General features: G+C 42.1%; 1 protein-coding gene across 1 annotated transcript in view; it reads right to left on the reverse strand.

Annotated features, from left to right (window-relative positions):
* CTNNBL1 (catenin beta like 1) overlaps window positions 1–23918 on the reverse strand; it is a 163461-nt gene that overhangs the window by 35295 nt on the left and 104248 nt on the right. The window contains exon 11 of the mRNA XM_036825769.1: window positions 20756–20937. Within this exon, the coding sequence (XP_036681664.1) occupies window positions 20756–20937 (182 nt within the window). The remainder of the gene's footprint in view (window positions 1–20755; window positions 20938–23918) is intronic.

Consider the following 23918-nt stretch of genomic DNA (forward strand, 5'->3'; position numbering starts at 1 on the left):
AGAAGATAGTCCACTCTAGAGAAGCTCATTCTCATCATCTTATGAGCAAGGCTGGAGGTGTTACACTGGGAAGTAAATGTCTGTGAGCTCACAATCCCAAGTTTTCTATGGCAAAGCTGGTAGACAGAAGCTAGAATTTTGGGTTCTAGGCGCACATTTAATTCTTGAAGCACAAATTTGGACCACATTTTCGAATCCTGGGACAAATGGACTACTATTTATATTAGCAAGTCTCCCAAGGTGAGGACTGGGGTGGAGGTGAGGAACAGAGGGACGAAGGTGACAAGGTGCACAGTAATAATCCCTAAATGTGACTTCCTCATCCTTCTGTGCCTCTGGATTTCAGAGGTGTCCCGCTTGCATCTCTGTTGGAGTTTTGGTCCCATGAGGCAGGGGAAGATTATATTTACCAGAAAGGAAAAGGAGGCATTAACCAGCTGAGCTGGGCCACGGGACTATCTTTGGGACAGGAACTGACACTGATTTATTCATTTATTCATAAGATAGAATCCTACAACATATAAGATACAGTGTTTGGGGACTGAGACAATCAGACAATCCTGCCCTCTAGGTGACTGAGGTATACTATGTCTAAAATTACTTGACAGAAAATAATAGTGAATGGGAAAGGGGCAGAAACTACCAATGAGGCAAATACTCTTCCAGTGAGGATATCTGGGGAGACTGGTAGGCAAGATGGCACTTGAGCTGAGCCTTGAAGAAGAGAAGCAGGCAAGAGAAGAGCCTCGGCAGGAGAAGGGGCAATGGGAACAACACTATTCCAAACAGATGGACAAGCATGAAGCAAAGGCATTAAGTTGAAATGTACAGGGTACAGGCAAAGAACTGGGAGGAGATCAGTGTGGTGGGAGGGAAGGGGGACAAAAGGTGATTAGGTTGGAAAGGTGGGGGAGGGGTGCAGCTAATGGATAAACGTACATGCTGGACTATGGAAAGTGGACCCTAACCAACACCCCAATGGCCTGGCATTTAAATACTGGCCCAGCATGGCTCATTGGGGAATGAATTCAGGGCTGATCTGCCTACCCAGCTTCAGAGCCTGCACCTCCTTCCAGCAGCCTAAATGGTTAAGAAAGATATGGGTCAGCCAGAGTCCTATTCTTAGGATGGAAATGGTCCCTGTACTTCAACCAGCAGGCCCATGTCATGGCAAGCTCTTGGAGGGCCACTTTAAAATTCAAGGCCATGCTGAAGAGCTGCCTTTGTTTAAGGCCATTAGCTCTTTTGTTTTAATGAAATCATACAGAAGTGATCTTCCCTCATTTCTAAAATTAAAACCACCTCGGTTTTATTGCTGAACCTTGCTGCCCACCTCCCCCTGAGCTCCCCCAGATGGAGAGACACCCTGCTTTCTGGTAAGACTCTCGATGCAAACAGGATGTTTAAAATACCCTAATTAGATCGATCTTGACTTCAGCACTGGTGTGTTGGAATACAGATTAATCTGTTCCATGCCTGGCACTGGCAGCTGAAGTAGCAGGAGGCCCTGTCAAATCAAGCCACAACATCACACTGCTCTGCCTTTATTATTATTTTTTCCCTTTTTACATTTCATTATAGTGGACATGTGCCAAGCAGGGGATGTGGTAACCCAAGAAGAGTCATGCGTGTGCACTCAGCCACTCCAGTTGAATACTGATGCAAGTCAAATCAAACACTCTTTTCAAGACAGATGGATCTGTGTTAAGCATCTATATATAGTCCCTTTTAACACATACACAAAATACATATATTCCTGTTCTTCACAAACATTTACTGAATCCTGGCAGGCACTGGGCTAGAGACTGGGGACTTAAAGAGGCAAAATTTACTGTGAACCTATCATGTGCCTATGTGTGCTCTGCATGTATTACTTTATTTAATTCTCACAACAATCCTTTGAACCATGTTTATTATCCTCCCCATTTTACAGAGAAGAGACTAGAGACTCAGCTAGGAAAAGAAATTTGCCTCCCAGGGTTTCACAGCTAATTAGGAAGTAACCTCATTAGTTCCACTATAATAAAACTTGATTATTTTCCTCAAGAGTTAAAAAATACCCAATAAGCATATTAAAAAAGCATTCAGCCTCAATAGTAGTACAAATAAAATCATGAGATAGTTTCATTTGATAAAGTTTTCAAAATACCTGATGCCTGGAAGGCTGTGGGGAGCTCCCGTAAGCTCTCCTACACTGCTGGCCCTATGAGTACTGATGACGCAGTACTGAAACCGCTCTTGCTATGTGAATCTCCCCAACAGATGGTAAGCTCCTGCAAGGCAGGGTCCATCTTACTCACTGACACACCTCAGTGTCTAGCCTTGTGCCAGAGATTCAACTAATACTGAATTTGATATCCTAACTAAACAGCATGGTAAGAGTTAGCTATAAGAGATACATTTGTATAAAAAGGAATAACTGACTCCCTGAGAGGGTCTGGATGAGCCAAACTCTGAAGAATGAGAAGGAATTTATCAGAGAGACAAAGGGGGAATGGCATTCCAGACAACACACAAGAGGTTTAAGGGCATAGAGATATAAAGGAGCACAACACAGGACAGGCTGCTGTGGGTGGGTGAGGGGATGGCAGATGAGGAAAGAGAGGTGAGCAAGAACCTTGCACACTCAGCTAGAGTCTGGATTTTATCCCACAGGACCTACAGAAGAGTTGACAGAAAATAGGCAACATGATCAGATTTCTGTCCCAGAAAGATCATCCTGGAAGATTTATAGGAATGTACACTGGAGGAGAAGCAGGACCAGATCCAGAATATTACAGAAACGTACGTGACAAATACACACAATATATTGCGTTTGGGTATATCTAACAGGTGATTCTCCCTAACCAAAACCTGAAATAGTTAATGATCTTTCAGAAAGAAGCCAATTTCCTTGCCCCCTTTCTGGGGGAAGAAGGGAAGTACAACATAAAGATCACCAGAGTAAAGAGACATGGGTTTCTGGTCCAAACTCCGAGAAAAATCTTCTATGTGACTCTAAATAGGTCTCTTCTCCACCTACTCTCTGGGCCTCAACATCCTTGATTGTAAAAGGAAAGAAGTGGCTTGGACGATACATCAGGTCCTCCCTTAATTCAATGACAAGATTCTAGGTATCAAAAAAATGTGAACAATTACCAAATGACTCAGCAATTCCACTCCTTGGTATTAAAGACTTATACAAGAATGTTCATAGCAGCTCTATTCATAATGGCCCCAAATGTGAAACAGTTTGTCAACAGGAAGAACGGAAAAATACATCCACTCAATGGAATACTACTTCATGGATAAATCTCAAAAACAGTATGCTGAGTGAAAGCTTTACCCCCGAAGAGTATACATTGCCTGAGGCCACTGATATGAGGTTCCAGATGAGGTTAATCTATGGTGAAAAACTGAGAACAGTAGATACATTTGTGAGGTGGGAGGAGGGATCTGACTGGGAAAGGGCATGAGGGAACTTTCTGGAATGGTGGTAATGTTCTGTATCTTGACAGAGTATGTATTTGTTCAAATCCATCAAATGTTGCATTCAAGGATCTGTGCATTTCACTCTATGCAATTTTATTTTTTTAAAAACCCTGAACTCTAGGTTAATGACATTCAGGCTGAAGTGCTTAAGGGTGAACTGTTCTGATGTCTGCAACTTACTTCATGCATCAAAAAATAAAATGGATGGATGAGAGAGAGATGGATAGATACATGACAAAGCAAATATAGTAAAATGTTAACTGTAGAATCTAGGTGGTGGGGACATAAGCATTTGCTGTACAGTGCTTTCAACTTTTCTGTAGGTTTGAAAATTTTCTTTAGGAAATGTTGGGACATTTCCTAAAGAAAAAAAGAGAGATGTGAACTTGGAATATAAATGATGAGACTCCTGAAGGCCATTTTTCCAAAAAGTAGTTTTTAATATGTTTGTTGTTTGAAATTTTGAATGCATTTTCCATTGAAACAGGCCCACTGAAACCCATTTAACCTGAAATACAGCCAAAATTAATTCAGTATTCTAATTTTTCAGTTGCGGTGAGATTCTACAAAGTATCTAAGCATCTACTGGGTACAAAGCAATATGACAGGTGTTGCTTTTTAAAAATTTAGTTCCACTTTCCCACAGGATTTCTTTCCTTCCTTTCAGAGTTCCAGTAGCACTATGGATTTAAGAAAGTGTTTAAGTACTAGCTTAACTAATTTACGGACTTGAATCTGTGGGAAAATGGGCCTTACAGCAAGAAAGGGATATGTATGCCCAAGAAATGCTTCTTTCTGCTACACAATTATTCTCCAAGGACTCAGAGTGAAAATAAAAAACAAAAACAGAGGGATGTGGCATCTAATTCTCCCAACTCAGGGCTTGAGCTGAAAGCATGAAGTTCCCTAAAAGTCTAATGTTCATATATCAGGGAAGGCCCATATCTTAGATGGGCTGAAGGAGAGGTCCATGAAACTCTAAGTGTCTGCCACATGCGTACGCAACTGTCTCCTTGGAAAATGATTCCAATCTGTAGTTTTCTATGGCTCCTACAGGGTGCTTTGTCAGTGAAACCAACCCTATCACTCCAGCAGCGGCAGTGTGGATTGGGGACTGATGCTGGTTCTGGGGAGCACCACTCTGAGACGGCCTAGACAAGCTCTGCCCAAGAGAGGTGTTCTATACCACGTGGCAGCATCCTGACTGGTTGAGGCTGCCAGCTACCTACCCAATTTCTCCTCTTATTTCTTACTAATAGAACCTATATTTACTTGGTAATATGCCCAGCTTAAAAAAACAAACAACAACAAACAAACCACCACTTCCCTTATAGCTAGGTATGACTGTGTGACTAACTTTGGGTCAAGACTTAAGATGAACTGGTATTTGGGACTTCCAGGAACGGCCATGACCCCTTCTGCCCTGCTCCCTTCCCCTTTTGCTCTTCTGTGCTTTGGAATGTAGACATAGTAACTAAAACTCTAGGAACCATCTAAGACCATGAGGCAATCCTGAAAACGGAAGCCAGGCACTTTATAGGTGCCTGGGGCGCCTTAACAAGCAAGCAAACATCCCTGGCCCTGTGATAAGGAAGAGAATGACAGAAGGAAGCTGGGCTCAGGCTGACACTGTGAAAGTGCCAGTCCAGTCCTGCTGACCTGTGGGCTGACTTTACATGAGAGAGAAATAAACCTCGATGTGTTCTATTTTGTTTAAACCACTGTGATTTCGAGTCTCTGTTACTAGCAACCAACTGCAATTCCTAACTGATATACTAATTCAGTAAGTTCTTTTCCAGGAAGTCCAAAGACAGACTGCATCCTGAGAGTCAGATATTTACCCCAAGAAAGCTGAGTGTGCAGTCTCACTCATTTTTGGAACCAGCCACACATCCCAGTGGGGAAAATCCTAGAACCAGGAGTAACTGCTGGTGAAAGGTACATTTCCCTCTTTTCATCTGTCTTGAAGGATCTCCTCAGGACACTTTTCCGTTATATTCTGGAGAACCTGGCTGGAAGGACTGATACAACTTTTTTTTTTTTTTTTTTAATTAAAAAAATTAACCCTCATCCTTGTAATGGCAGAAATGCATGCCTGGAGTTTCAGCACCTTTGTTTTCTCTCTGCATTCCCACCAATACTCACATAAGCAGCACTCACACCCAGCAGTATTTTGAAGAACTGGTAAGAGACGGCCCAGATGCGCGGCTTCTGACTCACCGGCCTGAGTCCCTTAGGGAGCCCCCTTGATGAAGCCATCTGAATGTCAGCTGTGGCTGGTTAGAGTTTACTTTCCTTTAGCACATCACTTAGGAGTATTTCATCTAAATTAAACTGACTCTGTGGGGCCTAAAAGCTCTTTCAGGTTTAAAAAGGTAAATTATACAGTTACTACTCCTCTCCCCACCCACGCCCTACAAAAAACATTAAAAAATCTTTAGATCCTAAAATGAGACAATCACTATGAGTATTTGTAATGTGATTTTTTTTTTTTTAAAGAGTCCTTTTCAATGGTTAGCTTACTGTATTCTCAAATAAGCCTAAAAGGTTAGGAAAGCACAGCAGAACCCTGTCATAACATGGATTCGGATATACTCGAGGTTAAACCTAAGTGCCAGAATTCTCCCACATTCTCCCCTTCCTCAGTGATTTCTTCGCTATTCCAATTTCCCACTTTCCAAGTATCAACCTGCCTTGGCTCAGGAGAGCTGATCATCACAGCCCCAAAGCAAGGGAGGTATTTTCACACTCCTCTGAAAGCCATCCCTGGATGCCTGCTTTAGATCAGAAATTCAGTTTAGGGGGAAAAAAAAAGAAAGAAAGAAATACCTGTTTCCAGGGCCTTCAGGGAATGATCTAAACCTACCTCTGCACGACTTTCATCTTATTCACCAGTCCTGCCTTTGCACTCTTCTAACAGCCACCGCTCCTCCTCCTATTCTTCCCACATTAGCAGTAAAGTCCTCTTTTAAGCTGCTGCAGCCTCACCAACTGTTGGGCTCCACACACTCTTCCTCCAGACTTCCACAGAAACCAGAAAAACCTGCTCGCAGACCCAAGGCGGCCTTATGTTCATTTCCTTGAAGTCTGACTTCTTAACCCTTTTTCCATCAGCCAGTAATACAGCAGTGAAAGTACAGAAGGAATTTCAGTGCTGCACTAACACAGTTCTTTCATTTCCATTGTGAGACTAACGAACTAAACCATTCTATAATCTTGCACACACAAAAACTACCGGGAAAACATGCAGTCATCTCTGCGAAGTTGCTTCAGGATCATATTCTAACAGGTATTAGACTCATAATAGGGAGGAGATAAAGGCACCTGGCTAATCCTAAAAAACACACGGCATTTGGGAAGACAGAGTCCATATTCTGTTTTACGAACAAGATATAATCAACAATTGGCAGATATATGGAGTACTTTGCCATCATCATTTTCTCACAAGCTAATTTTTCCATATACTCAGTGCAACCATTTTACAGTTGTACAAATAAAGAACTAAGGTTCTGAGAGATTTACGTGCCTTTCCCGACGGATCTTCCTCCCTTCTTCCCTCCCTTCCTTCCTTCCTTCCTTTCTTCCTTCCTTCCCTCCCTTCCTTCCTTTCTCTCTCTTTCTTCTTTTTTTTCTTTTTTGCCTGCTCAGCTTGTGGGATCTCAGTTCCCCAACCAGGGACTGAACCCGGGCCATGGCAGTGAAACCCGAAGTCCTAACCACTAGGCCACCAGGGAACTCCCCAATGGGTCTTTCTTAAGAGGAAAAAAAACATTTATTAGTGTTACATGCCAGGTTACTGTGCTAGGTGTTTCACATACTCTTTCTCACTTTATGTTCATGACCACACTTGGAGTGAATTATTCTCCCCATTTTACAGATGAGAAAAAGTAAGACCCAGAGAGGTTATATGTTTTATCCAAGTTCTCAGAGCTAGTTAAGACCCAGAGACTGATCTGACCAGTTTTCTCTCCACTGCCCCAAATCTGCCTTTTTAGTGGTAAACTAAATTTACTAGCACCCAAATTTCTGGGGTACTTCTTAGAAAACTGAGCTGTAAAAAATAAGCAGGGAGCCCATTTTGAACATAGTTATAAATTGAATGCCAATGTCCCTTTGCTTTATACAAAGCAGATGGTTTCTGGAAAAAACTGACTTCGAAGTAATTTCTGTGAAACAAATCCTACTTGTTTACCACTATGGAACCCAAGATGCATTTCCAAGGAAAGAATTCCCCAGCCTGCTTCATCATAAATATTTGGTAAAGGGGAATGATAAGCAGACTTGGCAGATGTTGCGCACGGCTGCAGATTAGCAGCAGTGTGTCCCTGCTGGCAGTGGTATCCCAGAACTCCCCTCAGCCTGGCTTCGTGCTTTTCCCTGCTCAGTGAGACAGCCCCATGGGGACTACAGGAAGTCTTCCTGCTCCTGGGAAGCCTCTGACCTCACCCTGGTAGCTCCTGGAGACTGTGTGTAAGATAGTAGGACACATGTTGGCACAGGGATTGGAAAACAGAGATTTTACTCTCCAGCATGACACGAATAAGCACAGTAATAATCAGAAAGGCACTCTTCCTTTCTGGCACCATTAGGTATTCAACAAATAATGGCTGAAGAAAACTTTAGAGTGAATGAACTCATGGAAGAGGTCAGTCGAGGATTCCTTTGAAAGGCCACCTTACAAAGGTTTTCACAGACTTCCTAAATGACTCCTAGTTCTGGGCGAACACCTCAAGATGACCTCCTAAGTCATCAAGCTATGCTCAGATGTGGGCACCTCTCATTTTAAAGCTTAATCCTAAATTTATTACTTGCAAAATGTCTTCTGTAGCCTGGAACTTTGACAGAGATAAGACATGCTGGGAATACACATTTCCAGAAGTACTTCTTAAATAAAGGCCATGTTGGAAGGAGAAGGGAAGAGGGCTAACATTTGTTAAGCACCTACTATATGCCACAATGAATCTGAGAGACAGATAACTTACTGAGCTCACTGGGCAGGATGTGGGTCTCATTCCACCATTGTTTTATTGTTTTGGGGCATGTCTCATGTTTCTGTCGCACGGTTTTGTTGCTAAGCAAGCCTGCTTGGTTTTGTGGGTAAGCAAACCTGCTTTCTTGAGTGATCAAGGGGTCTCCCATACTTTTTCTCTACTTACAGTCCCCTAGTGCGATTAACTATTTAATCACCTCCTTTGTCCCTTTACCCTGTCCCTGTCAGTTTTATAGATCCCTGCTACTCAAAGTGTGGTCAGAGGACCAGCAGCAGCGGCACCACCTGGGAGCTGGTTATCAACATACAATTTCAGGCCTCACCCTAGACCTACTGGAGCAGACTGTGTTTTTAAAAGATCCCCAGGTAATCTGTCTGCAATATAAACACTGAGAAGCACTGTTGTAGATGCAGTATATCTGAGATCAACGAAGTTAATTAATGTGCCTAAAGCTACTGTGATATTGTGATTTATAATAAGAACTATTATATTTGGTCTTTGTCCCCATTTCTGGCAAAGAGCTCCTAAAACCCCTGGAATTTTCTAAGTGATGAAAGCTATAACGGTGTCTCTTGTTATGTTAATGTTATGTTGCTCGGAGAACCAACCAAGAGATTAGAGTGATTGGAGGATTGCAACTTTCAGTCCCAACCCCAGACCTGGGAGGGGAGAGGGGCTATAGATCGAATCAACCACTAATGGCCAATGATTTAATCAAGCACGCTTACTATGTAATGAAGGCTCCATAAAAACCCCAAAAGGATGGGGTGTGGAGAGCTATCGAGGTGCTGGGAGCCCGGCGTGCCTAGAGGGGAGGCACGGAGGTTCCGCGCCCTATCCCCATGCCTTGCCCTATTCACATCTTACATTTGGCTGTTCCTGAGTTATATCTTTTTATAATATACTGGTAAGTAAAATGTTTCTCTGAGTTCTGTGAGCTGCACAGAACCCAAGGAGCAGGTCTTGGAAACTTCTGGTTTATAACCAATTAATTGATCAGAAGTACTGATAACAACCTGGGCTTGCGAATGGTGTCCAAAAGGAGTGGGAGTGGGGCAGTTGTGGGACTGAGCCCTCAACCTGTGGAAAATGCTCCTATCTCCAGGTCTATAATGTCAGAATTGTATTGAATTCTAAGACAGCCTGCTGGTGTTCGAGAACTGTTTGTTGGTATGCGGAAACCACCCTCACCTTCACGTTGGAAACTGAGTCTCAGAACACCTAATTTAGTTACACAACTGGTATAAGCTGGGATTTGAACTCCAGTCTGCATGTTCTATAAGCTTTTCCCCCTACACTGCTATTAAGAACTATGCCAAGCTTACAGCTTAGAAAAACACATCTAACTTAATATAAAACATATAGAAAACACTTTATAACAAGATTCATTATTTCAAAAATTTAGGTTGATGTTATAAAAAATGTTCACATCCCAAATTACAAATATGCACCACCCCCAAATTCACATCCTACATAATACAAAAAAACTTGGTAATAGAGCTTTACTGCCCTGCCTTTCCAGTATTATAAATTTTCCTGTTTTATTTCTAGAAATAACTAAAGGTTGCTTTGGTGATGATTAAAAGTCATTGAACTCTGGTTTTCAGTTGTCTCTTTAAGAGACTAAAGCATAGGATCAAGAACATAGGCTTTAGGTTCTAGCAGACATTAATTTAAACTGCACGATTTGAGAAAGTGCTTAACTTCTTGGGGTCTGTTTCCTCAGTAATAAACCAGGCTAATGATACTCCACAAAGGGCTGATGTTAGGGATAATGACATCATGGATATACTGGAACACAGCAAATACTCAATAAATGTGAGACACCACCACAGCCATCACTGTCAACAGTAACCTCAGACTGGCTGGCACATCATCAGGAAAATCAGCCTGCTAACGAGGCAAGCAAACACTGTTATTCCACGAGTTTGCCAGCCAGCAGGCATACTTAACAGAGACATGACTTATTAGTAATCAATACTTTTAAGAAAGTTGTAGGCATATATTTAGTGATTATCAAAATGATACGCTTAATTTATTTTATGGTAACCCTGCAGCAAATATGGAACAAATTAACCATCATTTTCTTTCTACTTTGGAGCCAGAGACAAGGAAGAGAAGTGTTACAAGGAAAAAAATGTAAGGAATGTAGAAGAGACAAGGGAAAAACACTGAATGTAATACATACCACAACCATATTGTACATGTGCATAATCTTATAGTATATAAAAGCACTTCCCCATACACCATCTTACCCAATTCTCACACACTGTGAAATATTAGTATCTCCCTCTTTAAGGGTGGGGAAACGAGGTTCAGAGAGTAAATGACTTACCGAAGTCACAGAGCCTGGGTAGAAACACAAATCCAAACCTTCTGAACCCAGCCCAGGGCTCCTTTCTAATAGGCTACTTAAGGGATTTAAAGCTACTACTCGCAAACAGAGGTGCTCAGCTGCAGAAAATCACCCCATGATGGTTACAGCATCCCCAGGGTGACCTCCCCAGCTCAACACATAGATCCTTTAATACACCTGAATCTTAAAGAGAAAAGAGCTGCTTCACTTTAACCTGTTACCTGAGAATAATTTGTTTGGGGATCCTTTGTTTGGTTACCGGAAAAGAATAGTCAACATCTTTTCAACCTCCTTCTTATGCTTATTATATTTCATCAGCATCTGGACACCCATAAGCAAAATCAATCTGACTATAAAAGCAAGCCAAAGACATTTTCTTACCATAAGAGAAACAAACAAGTAAGACTGCAACATGATTAAATACACAGAGCATTTCACCAGCAACCTGCAAGCTGCTGTGTATAAAAATCACATCCAGTATCACAAAAGTCCAGGAAGGTGGACATTAACAAATATCTCACATATGTAACTGTATTCTTTATGAGCAGTGAAATGTATACAGGTTTATTTTCAGTTTATCTCCTTCTACCTTATATCTACTGTTAGATGCCAACATGTCTAACACATTAAAATATTCACACATTTTAAAAAAAAATTTGAAAGGCATCTTCACTTCCCTTATACTATAACCAAGTGAACTCAGACGTATTAGCCTTCAGTCCGTACCTCCTTTCCTTACCATCCTGAAGTCCCAGCACATTAACAATACTTGGAAGAGCCAACATCACCATCCAAGCACAGCTTACCTTTCCAAACTACTATCACCCCTACAACCTAATCATTTAACCTGAAATCTATCCTGCCTTCTAAAAATATACAGTCCAGTTTCCTAATTGTATTAAAAGACTCACCCCTGTCAAATATGCCCAAGACACACTGAGTAAAAACAGCATATACACCATGGATCCATTTATACAAAATTATATGCACATATATCCAACCCCCACCCGTAACACAGATGTTTGAATGGATAGTGTCCACGATGTTTCTAGTCATTAACTCTGGGTGGTGAGATTGGGGGTGATTTTAACTTTCCCACCCTTCTTTTCCACAATGCTTGACTTTTCTACATTAGGTTAATTATTCATACTCAGAAAAAGCAATAAAGATATTTTTAACAAGCCTTCCCCTAAGACCCACCATGTCAACAATCTTCTCTTGGCCCAGAGAGAAAGTAAAAAGTATGCTTACCAAGGCTTATCCTCTGAGCATTCGGGCTAGTGCGTCTCAGCACTAGCTGAGCAATAGGCTCTGGAGCTTTTAAAAAATACAGATGTTTGGCGTTCTGATGCTCAGACTTCCTGGAGGTGGGGCCCAGGCATGTGTATTCTGTCAAAGCTCTTCAAGTGATACTCATCAGTGAGGGTCGAAAACTGTGGATTCATGTCTCATTCTCAAGGGGGCCAACAGAGGGAGAAAATAGGCCAGAGTGCTGAGTGAAGTGTTTAAAGGCAGGCAACTGCAAAGTAAGCAGATGGGAATGTTTAGGAACAGAAATTGAAGGCTGAAGCAGTGCTGAGCTTCAGGCCTGAGAGGCCACCGAGAAGAGAGGAGACTACCAGTGGACAGATACACCCTAGAGTCGGAAGCCAAGAAGAGGTGAACAAAGTGTGGCAGGGCAAAATGTTTGGAATTGAGAGAGTTTATGCAGTACTGGGTGCAGGACTACTGATGACTTAAAAGAAATCAAATAGGAAAAGACACCAACCAGTTTAAATTAGGCCCACTACTACTAAGCAACACTGATTTATGATTAAGAGAAGAAGAATTAGAAGAGTACTGCAAATGATTTAATTTTCAGAAACCATGGAAAAATCTTAGCTTAAAATCCTAGTAAGGCCATGCACTAGCTGTGTCTTCGGAAAATGATAACTTCTTTATGCCTCAGTGTTCTCACCTGTAAAATGTAGGTAATAATCCATGGCTCACAGGGTTCTTGTGAGGATTAGGTGAAATGATATAATGAATGCTTTCAACTGATAGGTTTTTGCCTATTAGAGTACTCAACGAAAAAAGCTCCCAGTGGTAACATTAGGAAGCATATCATAGTAAAGATTACGTGTTGAATTTTAATAAACCAGGTTATTATAAACCAGGTTTAATAAACCAGTTAATTACTGTCTAGCCCCTAAATTATTTCCTCATTTTGGCACCACCTAATGCTAAAGAAATAACCTAAAAAGGTTTGGCTATTTCTCGACTGCTGCTTCAACATTCCTGGTATTTGTTTTACTTCTATAAAGGAGATACACTGCACACTAAACTATTTCTATAAAACTTAATCAAGATTATAAATGAAAATTAACAGAGTTATATTGACAAAATAATAAATGTACCAGTGGAAAACTTTATATCCAAAATAAGAATTCAGCTAATGCTACCACTATAAAACTAAGTTTCTACCTGGCAAAATGAAAAACGCAAAAGAAAAACGGTGATAGATGTTTCTCCTACACCCTTTCCACCCAGGCCTTCAATATCAAAATTGAGTTTGTGCTAAATTAGCTGAAATAGTCAAAATAATTAAAATTAGTACTCTACCTATGACCTATAAAAATTTGGGGGAGTCCTTTTTTACTATAACACAATAAAATAACTGTAAGAACAGCAATAACTATTAACATTAATGAATGCTTACCATGTGCCAGGTACTGCCCTAAGCACTGTACATATATTAACTCAGTCAATCCTCACAACAGCTCCGCAGGGTCCTTCAAGGTCTGGCTTCTGCTTAACTAATCTAATCTTCTGCTCCATGCTCTTTTTACCAAGGGCCGGTGCCAGACTGGTCTCAGAGGGTACTCACGGCAAGCTTAATAAAACTACATATCCACCAGCATTATGCAGACTGGTGGAACCAGAAACTCTGAGAACATGTCCCAGAAGGCTACATTTTAAACGAATTTCCGGATGATTCTGAAGGGCAGCTAGTTTAAGGCTCACTGTAGTCTGTGCCTCCCACCTTTTATTTTATACACGCTGCTTTTTTCACTTGATATTCCTTCACGTGGCTAACTCAGACTTAAGGTTTGGCTCAAGAGCCACATTTCTAAGGTGGAGCTGTTTCTAACCTCCACCTGTTCTCTCACCACCTAGGTTAGATTAGGAGCCCCTGCTCCGTGCTCTCTTCTACCACTTTACCTTGTAATATAAATACAGGTTTCCATGTCTCCCTAGCTGCACTGTGAGCTTGTTCACCTTCCATCTACAGCACCAAGCCTGGCACAAAGAAGGGGCTAGTGGTTTGTTTAATGAAAGAATGAATGAAGCCTCACTGACCTACCTTTAGGGCTCTTATCCATAGAAACAGACCCTCGGCAAGAGCATCAGACCGAAATAGAAGGGTATAGGGCCTCATTCAAGACGTGATGAATTTTGACAGGACCAGCACAATCAGGATTGTAACTGAGGGTCCAGATTAGTAGGCCATCATGATAAACTGGCTGTCCCATCTCTTGGTAGCTCCTGTTATGACCCAGCCTCTCCACATATGCAGTCCTGGTGCACAACTGGGCTTCATACCCACGAAAGCCAAGGATTTTTGCTCCCTACATGTAAACATGAAAACTGAGAGTGGTAAGGATGACTATTTTTGAAAGGAGGCTGACATGCAGCAACTATTTTACCATTTATTAAATGTCCACTTGCTAGAGACTATGTAGGATGCTCATGATCATTATTCTTCACACAACAATTTGAGAAAGGTTTTATCTGTCTTGTTGATTGAAGAGGAATTCAAGGTCCAGAAAGAATAACTTGTCTAAGGCCACCAGCTATTTTGGGGGTAGAGCTGGGATTTGAAGCCAGGTTTGTCTCCTACAAAGACAATCCTCCTCCCCCTACACTGTGCTGCTTCTGGATACCAACCAGAAGACCACTGGAGCCACCTTGGTGTTAGAAGAAGCTTTAGAAGCAAACCTAGGCTCAAATTCTGCTTTTGTCACTCACTTGCTAGAAGGTATTTGGTAATTAACAAACTCTTTGAGACTCATCTATAAAAAGACGATAGAAATGCCTAATTCATAAAGTATATACACCTGTAAAGCCCTCAGTATACTCGTAGATGCTCAATAAAATGTGAGTTGGCCACTAACCTCCTCCCACAAAAGAGAAGAGCAGTTTTCCAGGATGGTAAATACATCCTTTGTTTCACCGTCTTCCTCAGTGGCAAACAATTACGCTGTGCTCTACTTGGGAAAGGCCCGTGGGTTAATCCTTATATGACTGGAACCAGTTAGCAAACCAGATGTGTAACACTCAAAATCATCCCGTCAAGCCTGATGAGAGGAACCCTAAGTCCAAACACATTGCTTATTTCAGCATCCTTATATTTTGTCATCTGAGGTCAGGAATGAGACAAACAGCTGGAGGGAGAGAAAAGAAATTGATCCAGGAACTATTCAGTTATACGGTTTTCAGATAGTGACAAAAAACAACAGCCAGACATTTCCATCCTTGTTTAACATAAAGTCCCTGGTAGCAGATGGCTTAATGCTACTCTTAAAATTAAATACCATTTACTCTTCACTTGTTCATTATTCTGAGCACTACAACCAACTCTTTGGGATTTTTAAGCTTGGGGAATACAAAAGGAGGGGGCGAAATCTTTGAATTTCTGTTTACATGATGTGGAGAAGTGGGGACCTGGGGCTCCCTAGTACGTCCTCTACGGGAGAGGTTTTTGTCTTACATTCCACATAAGACTGGCATGTTTACGGTCTACCCCTATGAATGGCAGATCCAGGGAGAAAAAGCATTTTTTTCTGTGGGTGCTTCTAAAACTACCAATAAAGTAGAAGGAAGAGGAACACAAATGGGAAACCTATCCGCATCCCAGCCACTAATATCAATGAAGCAGGCACTATGCTAATCATTCGATCGGTATTATTTCATTTAATCCTCGCATAGCAGCCTTATGAGATAGATTCCAATATTATCCCAAATTTACAATTGAGGAAATACAGGCTCAGGGAGGTTAAGCTACTTTTCCAAAGTCGTAGAGCTAGTAAATGGCAGGACCAAGACACCAACCCAAGTCTTGTCCCGTGCATGTGGGGAATATTAGAGTTAAGCATGGTGTGTTGATTTCTGCCTTGGGTGCCATTTACCAGGACAGGAAAAGCAGAAGAGACTTGGGTGATGAAGGAATGAGTAAGGTTTTGAATGAGCTGAATTTGAGTATCTGGTGCAGTTGTCTTCTGGTTAATTAGTTGTGCTGATTAGAGCTTGTGAGAGAGACAAGGCTGAAGAGTTGGGAATCAGTGGCAAAGAGATAGAGGTTAAAGCTACAGGTAGTAGATGAGATCAAGGAGAGTATGGGGAAAAAAAAAAAAAAAAAAAAAGAACTGAGGGAAGACACCGCCAATCCAGACAAAAATGAATGCTTGAGGGACAGGCTGAGGCAAAGGATCTGGAGATTCGGAACACTGGGAAAGAGCAGCTCCCCCCAGGACAGGCATTCAGTTTTATTCCTGTCACATGTTAGGTCTGTTAAATTTTGAACATAGTAGGAGCCCCAGTAAAAGTTGGCCCCAAACGATGCCCTGTCATTACCACAGCCCACCATGGACACATTAAAAATATTTATTTTTTGCCTATGTTGGCTAAACTCCCTTCTTTTCTGACTGCAGGAAAGGTTTTGCTATTTCCCTCTCCTAAGCCTGGTAGGTGGTGGGAGCTCTGGTCTGCAATTCCTCACTGCAGGAGTCCAAGAAGCACCAGGCAACTGTATGCCTCCTGACTTGAGGAGTCCACAAGAATCACCTACAATTCTCTGCAGATGACAGAAAAGTATTCTTTAAAGCAGTGACCTGTTATCAACTGCTGTCATTGTTGATGAGGTAAAATGTGTGCATATGCCTAGCATGCACACACACACCTACACACTGCTTGGTAGCACACCCCCTTAAAGCTCATAATAGCCTCTAGGGGAACCATGTTGAAACAGTGCAATTAACTAGAACTGCTATAAACTCAATAACTCACCTACCTAATGAAGCAATACAAGGAAAATTGGACCTATTTTAATAAGAATTTTTAAAAGAGACAAGAAGTAAAGGTCAAATGCCATTTCTGGATCCCAGCTCTTTTCCTCCTCCCTCATACTCTGACGCAGTTAATGCCAAGGAGACAATATATACTGTGCTATTCTTTATAAAACCAAGGAGGCAGCCAATCATGCTATTGCACCCAAGGGCAAATTTTTTCCTTCCAACCCACCCCCCAACCTAAGTGCCTCCCCTGATCTATTTCAGAAGGTTTTATTATGCAAAACTGAATGGATTTCAAGTACAGTAATTCTTTTCCTTCTCCACCCCAACTCACAAAAGAAGAACTACATTACCCACAATTCTAGGTTATAAGGGTGGTTTCTGCTTCTTCCCTCCTCTCTAGAGTCAGCTTAATCTAGAGACTGTCCTCTCTCAAAGCTCTTTTGTTGGCTTTAGGAACACGTTGTTTTTATGCCGCCCCACTATTTAGCATATCATGACTCCTGACATTCCCGTCAAGAATGAGTTTGCCCATTCTCATGCAGCAATCATACAGCAATTAGACTGCAGGCCAATAAAACCCACACTCTCCCAATCCTCCCACACCCAAGGTGTAGGCAGTCTCTTTGCCTGGCTTCCCAGTGACCTCTTAGAAGAATGGGTATGTGTGACTAAGGTCAGGGTGGGCAGAAATGGAGACAGATTTAGTAGAGGAGAGAACTTACACTTCTTGAAGTGCCTACTCTATTCTAGCGTCTGTGCTAAGTTAATATCTGTCACCTCACCTGACCCTCACAACCACCCTATGTGGTAGATCTAGCATTTTACGTAAGGCTCAAGTAAGGCTCAGAGAGTTTAAGAATTAACCCAAGATCACGTGGTTGACAAGCAGTGGATCCTTCTGTACCACACCAGGCTATATTGCTACAATAGGAGTTTGGGGAAGATTCTAAGAGATGACAGGGGCTGAGACTGGACCAGGATGAACTTAACCCTGATATGTGACAAGCCCCTGAATCTGACAAGAAAGGGAAGCTTACAGGGCAGCCCTCCAGAGGTTCTGGACAGGCAAGCTGATTCCCAGCCCATAGTGCTTTATTAGGAGTTGCTGGATTACCAAAAGAAGCTTGTCATAGGGTGGCCTCACCTATAAGGAAGTTCCATCCATAACATGTCTCTTAAAGGCATAGCTCTAAAGGAGGGGGGAGGAGTTCTGCCATAATTTCTAAGCCCATGAGACAAAGAAAAGCTTAAGGCTAGGAACCCACTTGTTTTTGCTTCCAAACAAGCTGGTCACCCCAGGTGTATGACCAACAACTGTCAACTGTATTGACTCAACCTTGCAAGGTTCTGGGGAGAGCCCCAAATCCATGTCTGTCTTTAATGAGCAGTCTTTTAGGGAAGCAGTTATCCATTCAATAAATATACACTGTGTATCCGCCACATGCCAAGCATGGGACTAGGTCCTGGGACGCAGAGGTGACAAGGCTATTGGTTCCATAATCTTAAGGGCTAGAAGTCAAAGTCCTGGGTCCACGAGTCCACTTACTAGGAGGTTCTATTCAAGCCTAGGAGCTCATGTTATGTTTCCCTGAGAAAGTGACATCAAAACTAAGGACTTGAAGGATGACTATAAGGCAGGCAAGCAGACAGGTCAGAGAAAATTGTTACAGATGGAGGCAAGAGCATGGTAGAAACCTGGGGCTGGGCATGTCTGCAAATACTCCTGATGGTCTGAGCTACCGTGCTCTAGCTTACCACACAAACCTGGTCCACTTCCTTCAGAAAGGTCAGCACATGGAGAGCAACCCAGAAGACAGGACAAAGAAACCTTGCACAAGGTGCCCCTGCTTTGCCCTGCCTCCATTCTCACCCTACCATTCATGGCCAGGAGCAGGAGCAGTAGCAGGGGTGGGAGAAGGGCCAGGGCTGTGTTTTCTCCTTGGGGGTCACTCTTTGGGTGCCAGTGTATTCAGGATGCAGAGCTCATCCTCACCAGCCATTACAGTCCAAACATGCCTTCCAGGAGCTGTCTTCCCAATCCACTGCCCTCACTAATACAATGTTATCAAATTCCTAATGTGGGTACTCTAAAGCAAATGTACTGTTACCAGCACGCCACCAGGCACATTTTTCAGAAGGAAAACAGCTGCTCACTGAATCTGTCATTTCTCTTCTCAGCGCCACGCACACAGAGCAAGAGCCTGCTAAGGGCTGTTTTCCTTCACTTTCTTCAAGCATGCTCAAAATGTAGCATCAAGCCTCTCAATACAACCCAGCAGGTCAGCCACCCACAGTCCTCGAGGAGTTTCCTGGATTATAGGACAAAGCCTTGACAACTAGGGCCTGTGCCTCAGGATCTTAAGGTACAGATATCAGAGCTTCTAATTCACTAGTCTAGTTTCTGCATCTTACAGAGCAGGAAGGAAAACGCAGTTGAGAAAAGTTAAGCAAAGGGTCTAAAGTCACACAGCTATTTAGCTGTAGAACCACAGCTTGGTTCCTTTCTTAGCTGATTTCCTTATCTTAAAAAACAAGGATACCACCATCTACTTCATGGGTAAGGCCCAACTAAGATAGCATATAATGCAGCAGCACTAGGAATGTGGCAGGTTTTCAATGAATAGTGACTGTCTCCAAAATTTTATCTCCTCGATCTCCAATACCACCCATTCCCTCTCCCATGGCCTCATTTTGCTGAATTTCCATTGAGGAAAGAAAAAAGATCAGCAGTAGGCTTCACAGCTGGTGTTTGGTCAGTATCTGGTTTGAGGTGAACTGAACTCTCTACATGTTCTCACATCTCTAGTCCATAGTTCTTCCCCTGCCAGACTTCCTGCTGTCTCTGGAGAGATGCTTTCATCAGAGAAGATATCACTGGAGGTGACCACTGAAGGCATCACCTTCACCTTTAGCCACTCCAAGTTGGTACAGACTAAGTCAAGTCAATTTGAGAAGTGATAGACAGGAACTCCCTAACTTTTACCTAGGAGGGTAAGGAATGCAAAAGATCCTGCAGATACCTATGCCGTTCTACTAATCATGATGAAAAAAAATCAAACCATGGGACAGATGTTAACTTGTGACAAGACAACCAAATTAGCCAGCCAATCAGCCCAGGTCCTCGTCCTTCACACACACCACCTCCTCGTCCCCCTCTTAGCACCCTCCCCATACTTTAAAATAACCACCCAACCATGTAAATTCCCTGGTGCAAGTATCTGTTAGCCTCCAACAGAACCGTCAATGCTCATAAATTCAGGGCCTTCCAGATTGCACTGCGGCTATTTACTGGGGAGAGGGATGCAGCAGGCCACTAGACAACAGCAGGAAGAGACTGGCCTAGCAGTAACTACTCTGCTTACAGCACCGCAATTCATGGCATTTTGCTGGGAGTATGCACCATCAGGGAGGAGAAACATAAAAAGGGGAACCTGGGCTGTAAATAGTTTATTTCGGCAATTCCTGATGGTGGCTGAATCACACTTTAATACAGAAATACATGAAAGCACTACTCTGGCGGTGACATGTGTTGCCACCTCATTACTCTTTTCAAAAGGGTCTTCCATGAGAGAAACTCCTCGCTACAAATTATAGTGAAGAAAACAAAACCTTCACCCACAGACTTATTCACAGGTCAGAAGGGAACGGAACCACTAGGATTCAAACAAGCAGAGAACCAGTGCAACAAAGGCCATCAGTGATCAGGGGTCTCTGGGTTGCTTTTCCATGCATAGAAAATAAGCAGATAGAAAAGAAAAAGGTAGCACACTTCCGCCTAAGAGTCAACTCCTCAGCTGCATGACAGAGTTTTTCAAAGTAGCTCTCATTGCCCCCCATTTCTCCTAATGCATCTTCATTAGGCTGACTTCTCCAGTGAACCCTACCTTCATGCTCCTTCTCAGTGGTTCCCACTTTCTTGATCTTCCTGGGAGATTTCATAAAAAGGGGAAAGATGGTTCGTAAGCCAAGAATATCAACAAACTTATGGCAATTGTCTGTGCCCTCGGGTCCAATCATGGCATGGTCCAGCACTTTCAGGGCACTGCTCCGGGAGATCTTCTTTTCTCTGGGAACAAAAGAGGTTTTCATGAGTGTGTTCTAGTCTTAAAAAAAAAAAAGTGTGTTTACTGCAATACTCATTACAATGGAAAAAAGAAAAATAAAAACAAAACAATTAAAATGTCCACCAGTAAAAAAATTATCACATTATAGTATATCTACATGGAATATTACACACTTGTTAACAATTAGAGTATGTGGTAGAATGAACAAGTTCTTATGGTCAGAATGATAAGCACAAAAGATAATATTCAAAATTCTGTATGAAGCATTATCTCAATTATGTAAAACATATGCATTAAAAGAGACTGGAAAGAAATAGATCAAGATACGAACATGTTCAAGGTGGTAGGATTATGGATCACCTATTCTTCCTTTTTCTTTCTTTTTAACAGCTTTATCAAGATATAATTCACATACCATACAACTTACCCATTTAAAATGTACAATTCAATGGATTTTAGAATATTCACAGATATGTGCCACCATCACCATAGTCAATTATAGAACATTTTCATCACCCTGACAAGAGATCCTCTACCCTTAAGCTCCCATCCCTCTACCCTCCCCATTCCATCCTAGCCCTAAACAATCACTGGTCTACTTTCTGTCTCTATGGATTTGCCTACTCTGGACTTTTCAATTTAAGTGGTATCATACAATACATAGTCTTTTGTGACTGACTTCTTTCACCTAGTATAATGTTTTCAAGGTTCATCTATGTTGTAGCATGTATCAGTAGTTCATTCTTTTCTATGCTTGAATAATAGTCCACTGTATGGAAATGTCACCATTTATCTATCCATTCATCCATCATGGACATTTGGGGTGTTTTTACCTTTTGGCTATTATGAATAATGCTGCTATAAACATTCATGCACATGTTTTTGTATGGATATATGTTTTCATTTCTCTTGGGTATATGTATACCTAGGAGTGAAACTGCTAGGGAATATGGTACTCTATGTTTAAACCTGTTGAGGAACCATCAGACTTTTCCAAAGTGGGGCTACATCATTTAAAATTCCCATTAGCAGCATATAAGTGTTCTGATTTCTCCACATCTTTATCAACACTTACCATCTGACTTTTTGGTTCTAGCCACCCTAGTGGGTGTGAAATGGTATCTCACTCTAGTTTTAATTTGCATTTCCCTGATAACTAATGATGTCAAGCATCTTTTCATGTACTTATTGGCCATTTGTATATCCTCTTTGGAAAAATGCCTATTCAGATACTTTGCCCATTTTTTTTATTTTTTATTTTTTATTTATTTATGGCTGTGTTGGGTCTTCGTTTCTGTGCGAGGTCCTTCCCCAGTTGCGGCAAGTGGGGGCCACTCTTCATCGCGGTGCGCGGGCCTCTCACCATCGCGGCCTCTCTTGTTTCGGAGCACAGGCTCCAGACGCGCAGGCTCAGCAATTGTGGCTCACGGGCCCAGTTGCTCCGCGGCATGTAGGATCTTCCCAGACCAGGGCTCGAACCCGTGTCCCCTGCATCGGCAGGCAGACTCTCAACCACTGCGCCACCAGGGAAGCCCCTTGCCCATTTTTAAATTAGCTTAACTATCTTTATTATTGAGTTGTAAGAGTTCTTTATTCTGGATACAAGTCCCTTAACAGATAAATGATTTGTAAATACTTTCTTCCATTCTAGGCGATATCTTTTCACTTTCTTGACAGTGCCCTTTGAAGCACAAAACTTATTTTTTCTTCTGCTGTTTGCGCTTTTGGTGTCATAGCTAAGAAACCATTGCCAGGGAATTCCCTGGTGGTCCAGTGGTTAGGACTTGGTGCTTTCACTGCGGTGGCCTGGGTTCAATCCCTGGTCCAGGAACTAAGATCCTAGAAGCCATGTTGTGTGGCCAAAAAAAAGGAAACCACTGCCAAACCCAGTGTCGTGAAGATTTACACCTATGTTTTCTTCTAAGAGTTTACTAGTTTTAGTTCTTACATTTGGATCTTTATTTTGAGTTAATTTTTGTATGTACTATTAAAGTGTTAATGATGACAAAGCATGCTATCCTGGATCAGAATAGCCAGCCAGGATTGGGTCCCAGTGAGTGGAGGAAAGGAGAGTAGATAAAAAGCTTGCTGACAGTGCCTTTGGTGCTAGACCATGCTGGTATACCTGAGACTGTTCCATTTTTAGCACTGAAAAGAAAGTAAAACATCCTGGGAAACCCCTCAGTCCTGGGCAAACCGAGATAGTTGGCCATCCTACTTGGTGCCAACCTCAAAAGATCAAGGATGTATTGTGAATATTCCTACCTTTATTCCCCTTGCTATGGGGAATAAACAAATCAATCAAAACAATCCAAGATACTCACAAATGACATTCAACCCAACTACTGAGTTTAACAGAAAAAAAAAAAAAAAAGGCTTCTACTAAGCACTTGCCTCCATACAGCAGGCACTAACACTAGCTGCTAGGAATTATAAGCTCCCTGTCTTTAGCCAATTTAAGAACAGGTAAATAAAAATAATTTCAAAAGCCCAAAGCAATAGAAATTTAAGTCCAAGCAGGTGAGAGGTAGAGATAATTAACTTTATCAAGGAGAAATCTGTGAAGGTGTCAAATGAAAGGTGACATCTGAACTGAGTCTGAAATATGAGTGTTTGTCAGGCAGAGAAGGGAGAGCCATGACATTGGTGGCAGTGGTGGGTAAGCGACCCGGGCAAAGGTACAGGAGGCCTGTAAGAACAAGCCACTTGGGGGAACTGGAAGTAGCTCTGAATGACCAGGGGTTAAGAAGATGACTAAGGGGAGGTGGGCAGGAACAGGTCATGACAGGCCCTAGATGTGCTGCCAGGGAACCTGGGCTCCATGCTGTTGACATTGAGAAGCCATGAAATGTTCAAGAAAAGGAGGACTCTACACAGATAGATTTTAGAAAGCTTAACCTGGCAGTAGTGTGATGAAGGGACTGGAGCGACAGAGCTTGGGGTCAGGAAGCATATTTAAGAGAATATGACAAGAGTGTAAGTG

This window comes from Balaenoptera musculus, chromosome 15 (assembly GCF_009873245.2).
Source record: "Balaenoptera musculus isolate JJ_BM4_2016_0621 chromosome 15, mBalMus1.pri.v3, whole genome shotgun sequence".
NCBI classification, from domain to species: domain Eukaryota; kingdom Metazoa; phylum Chordata; class Mammalia; order Artiodactyla; family Balaenopteridae; genus Balaenoptera; species Balaenoptera musculus.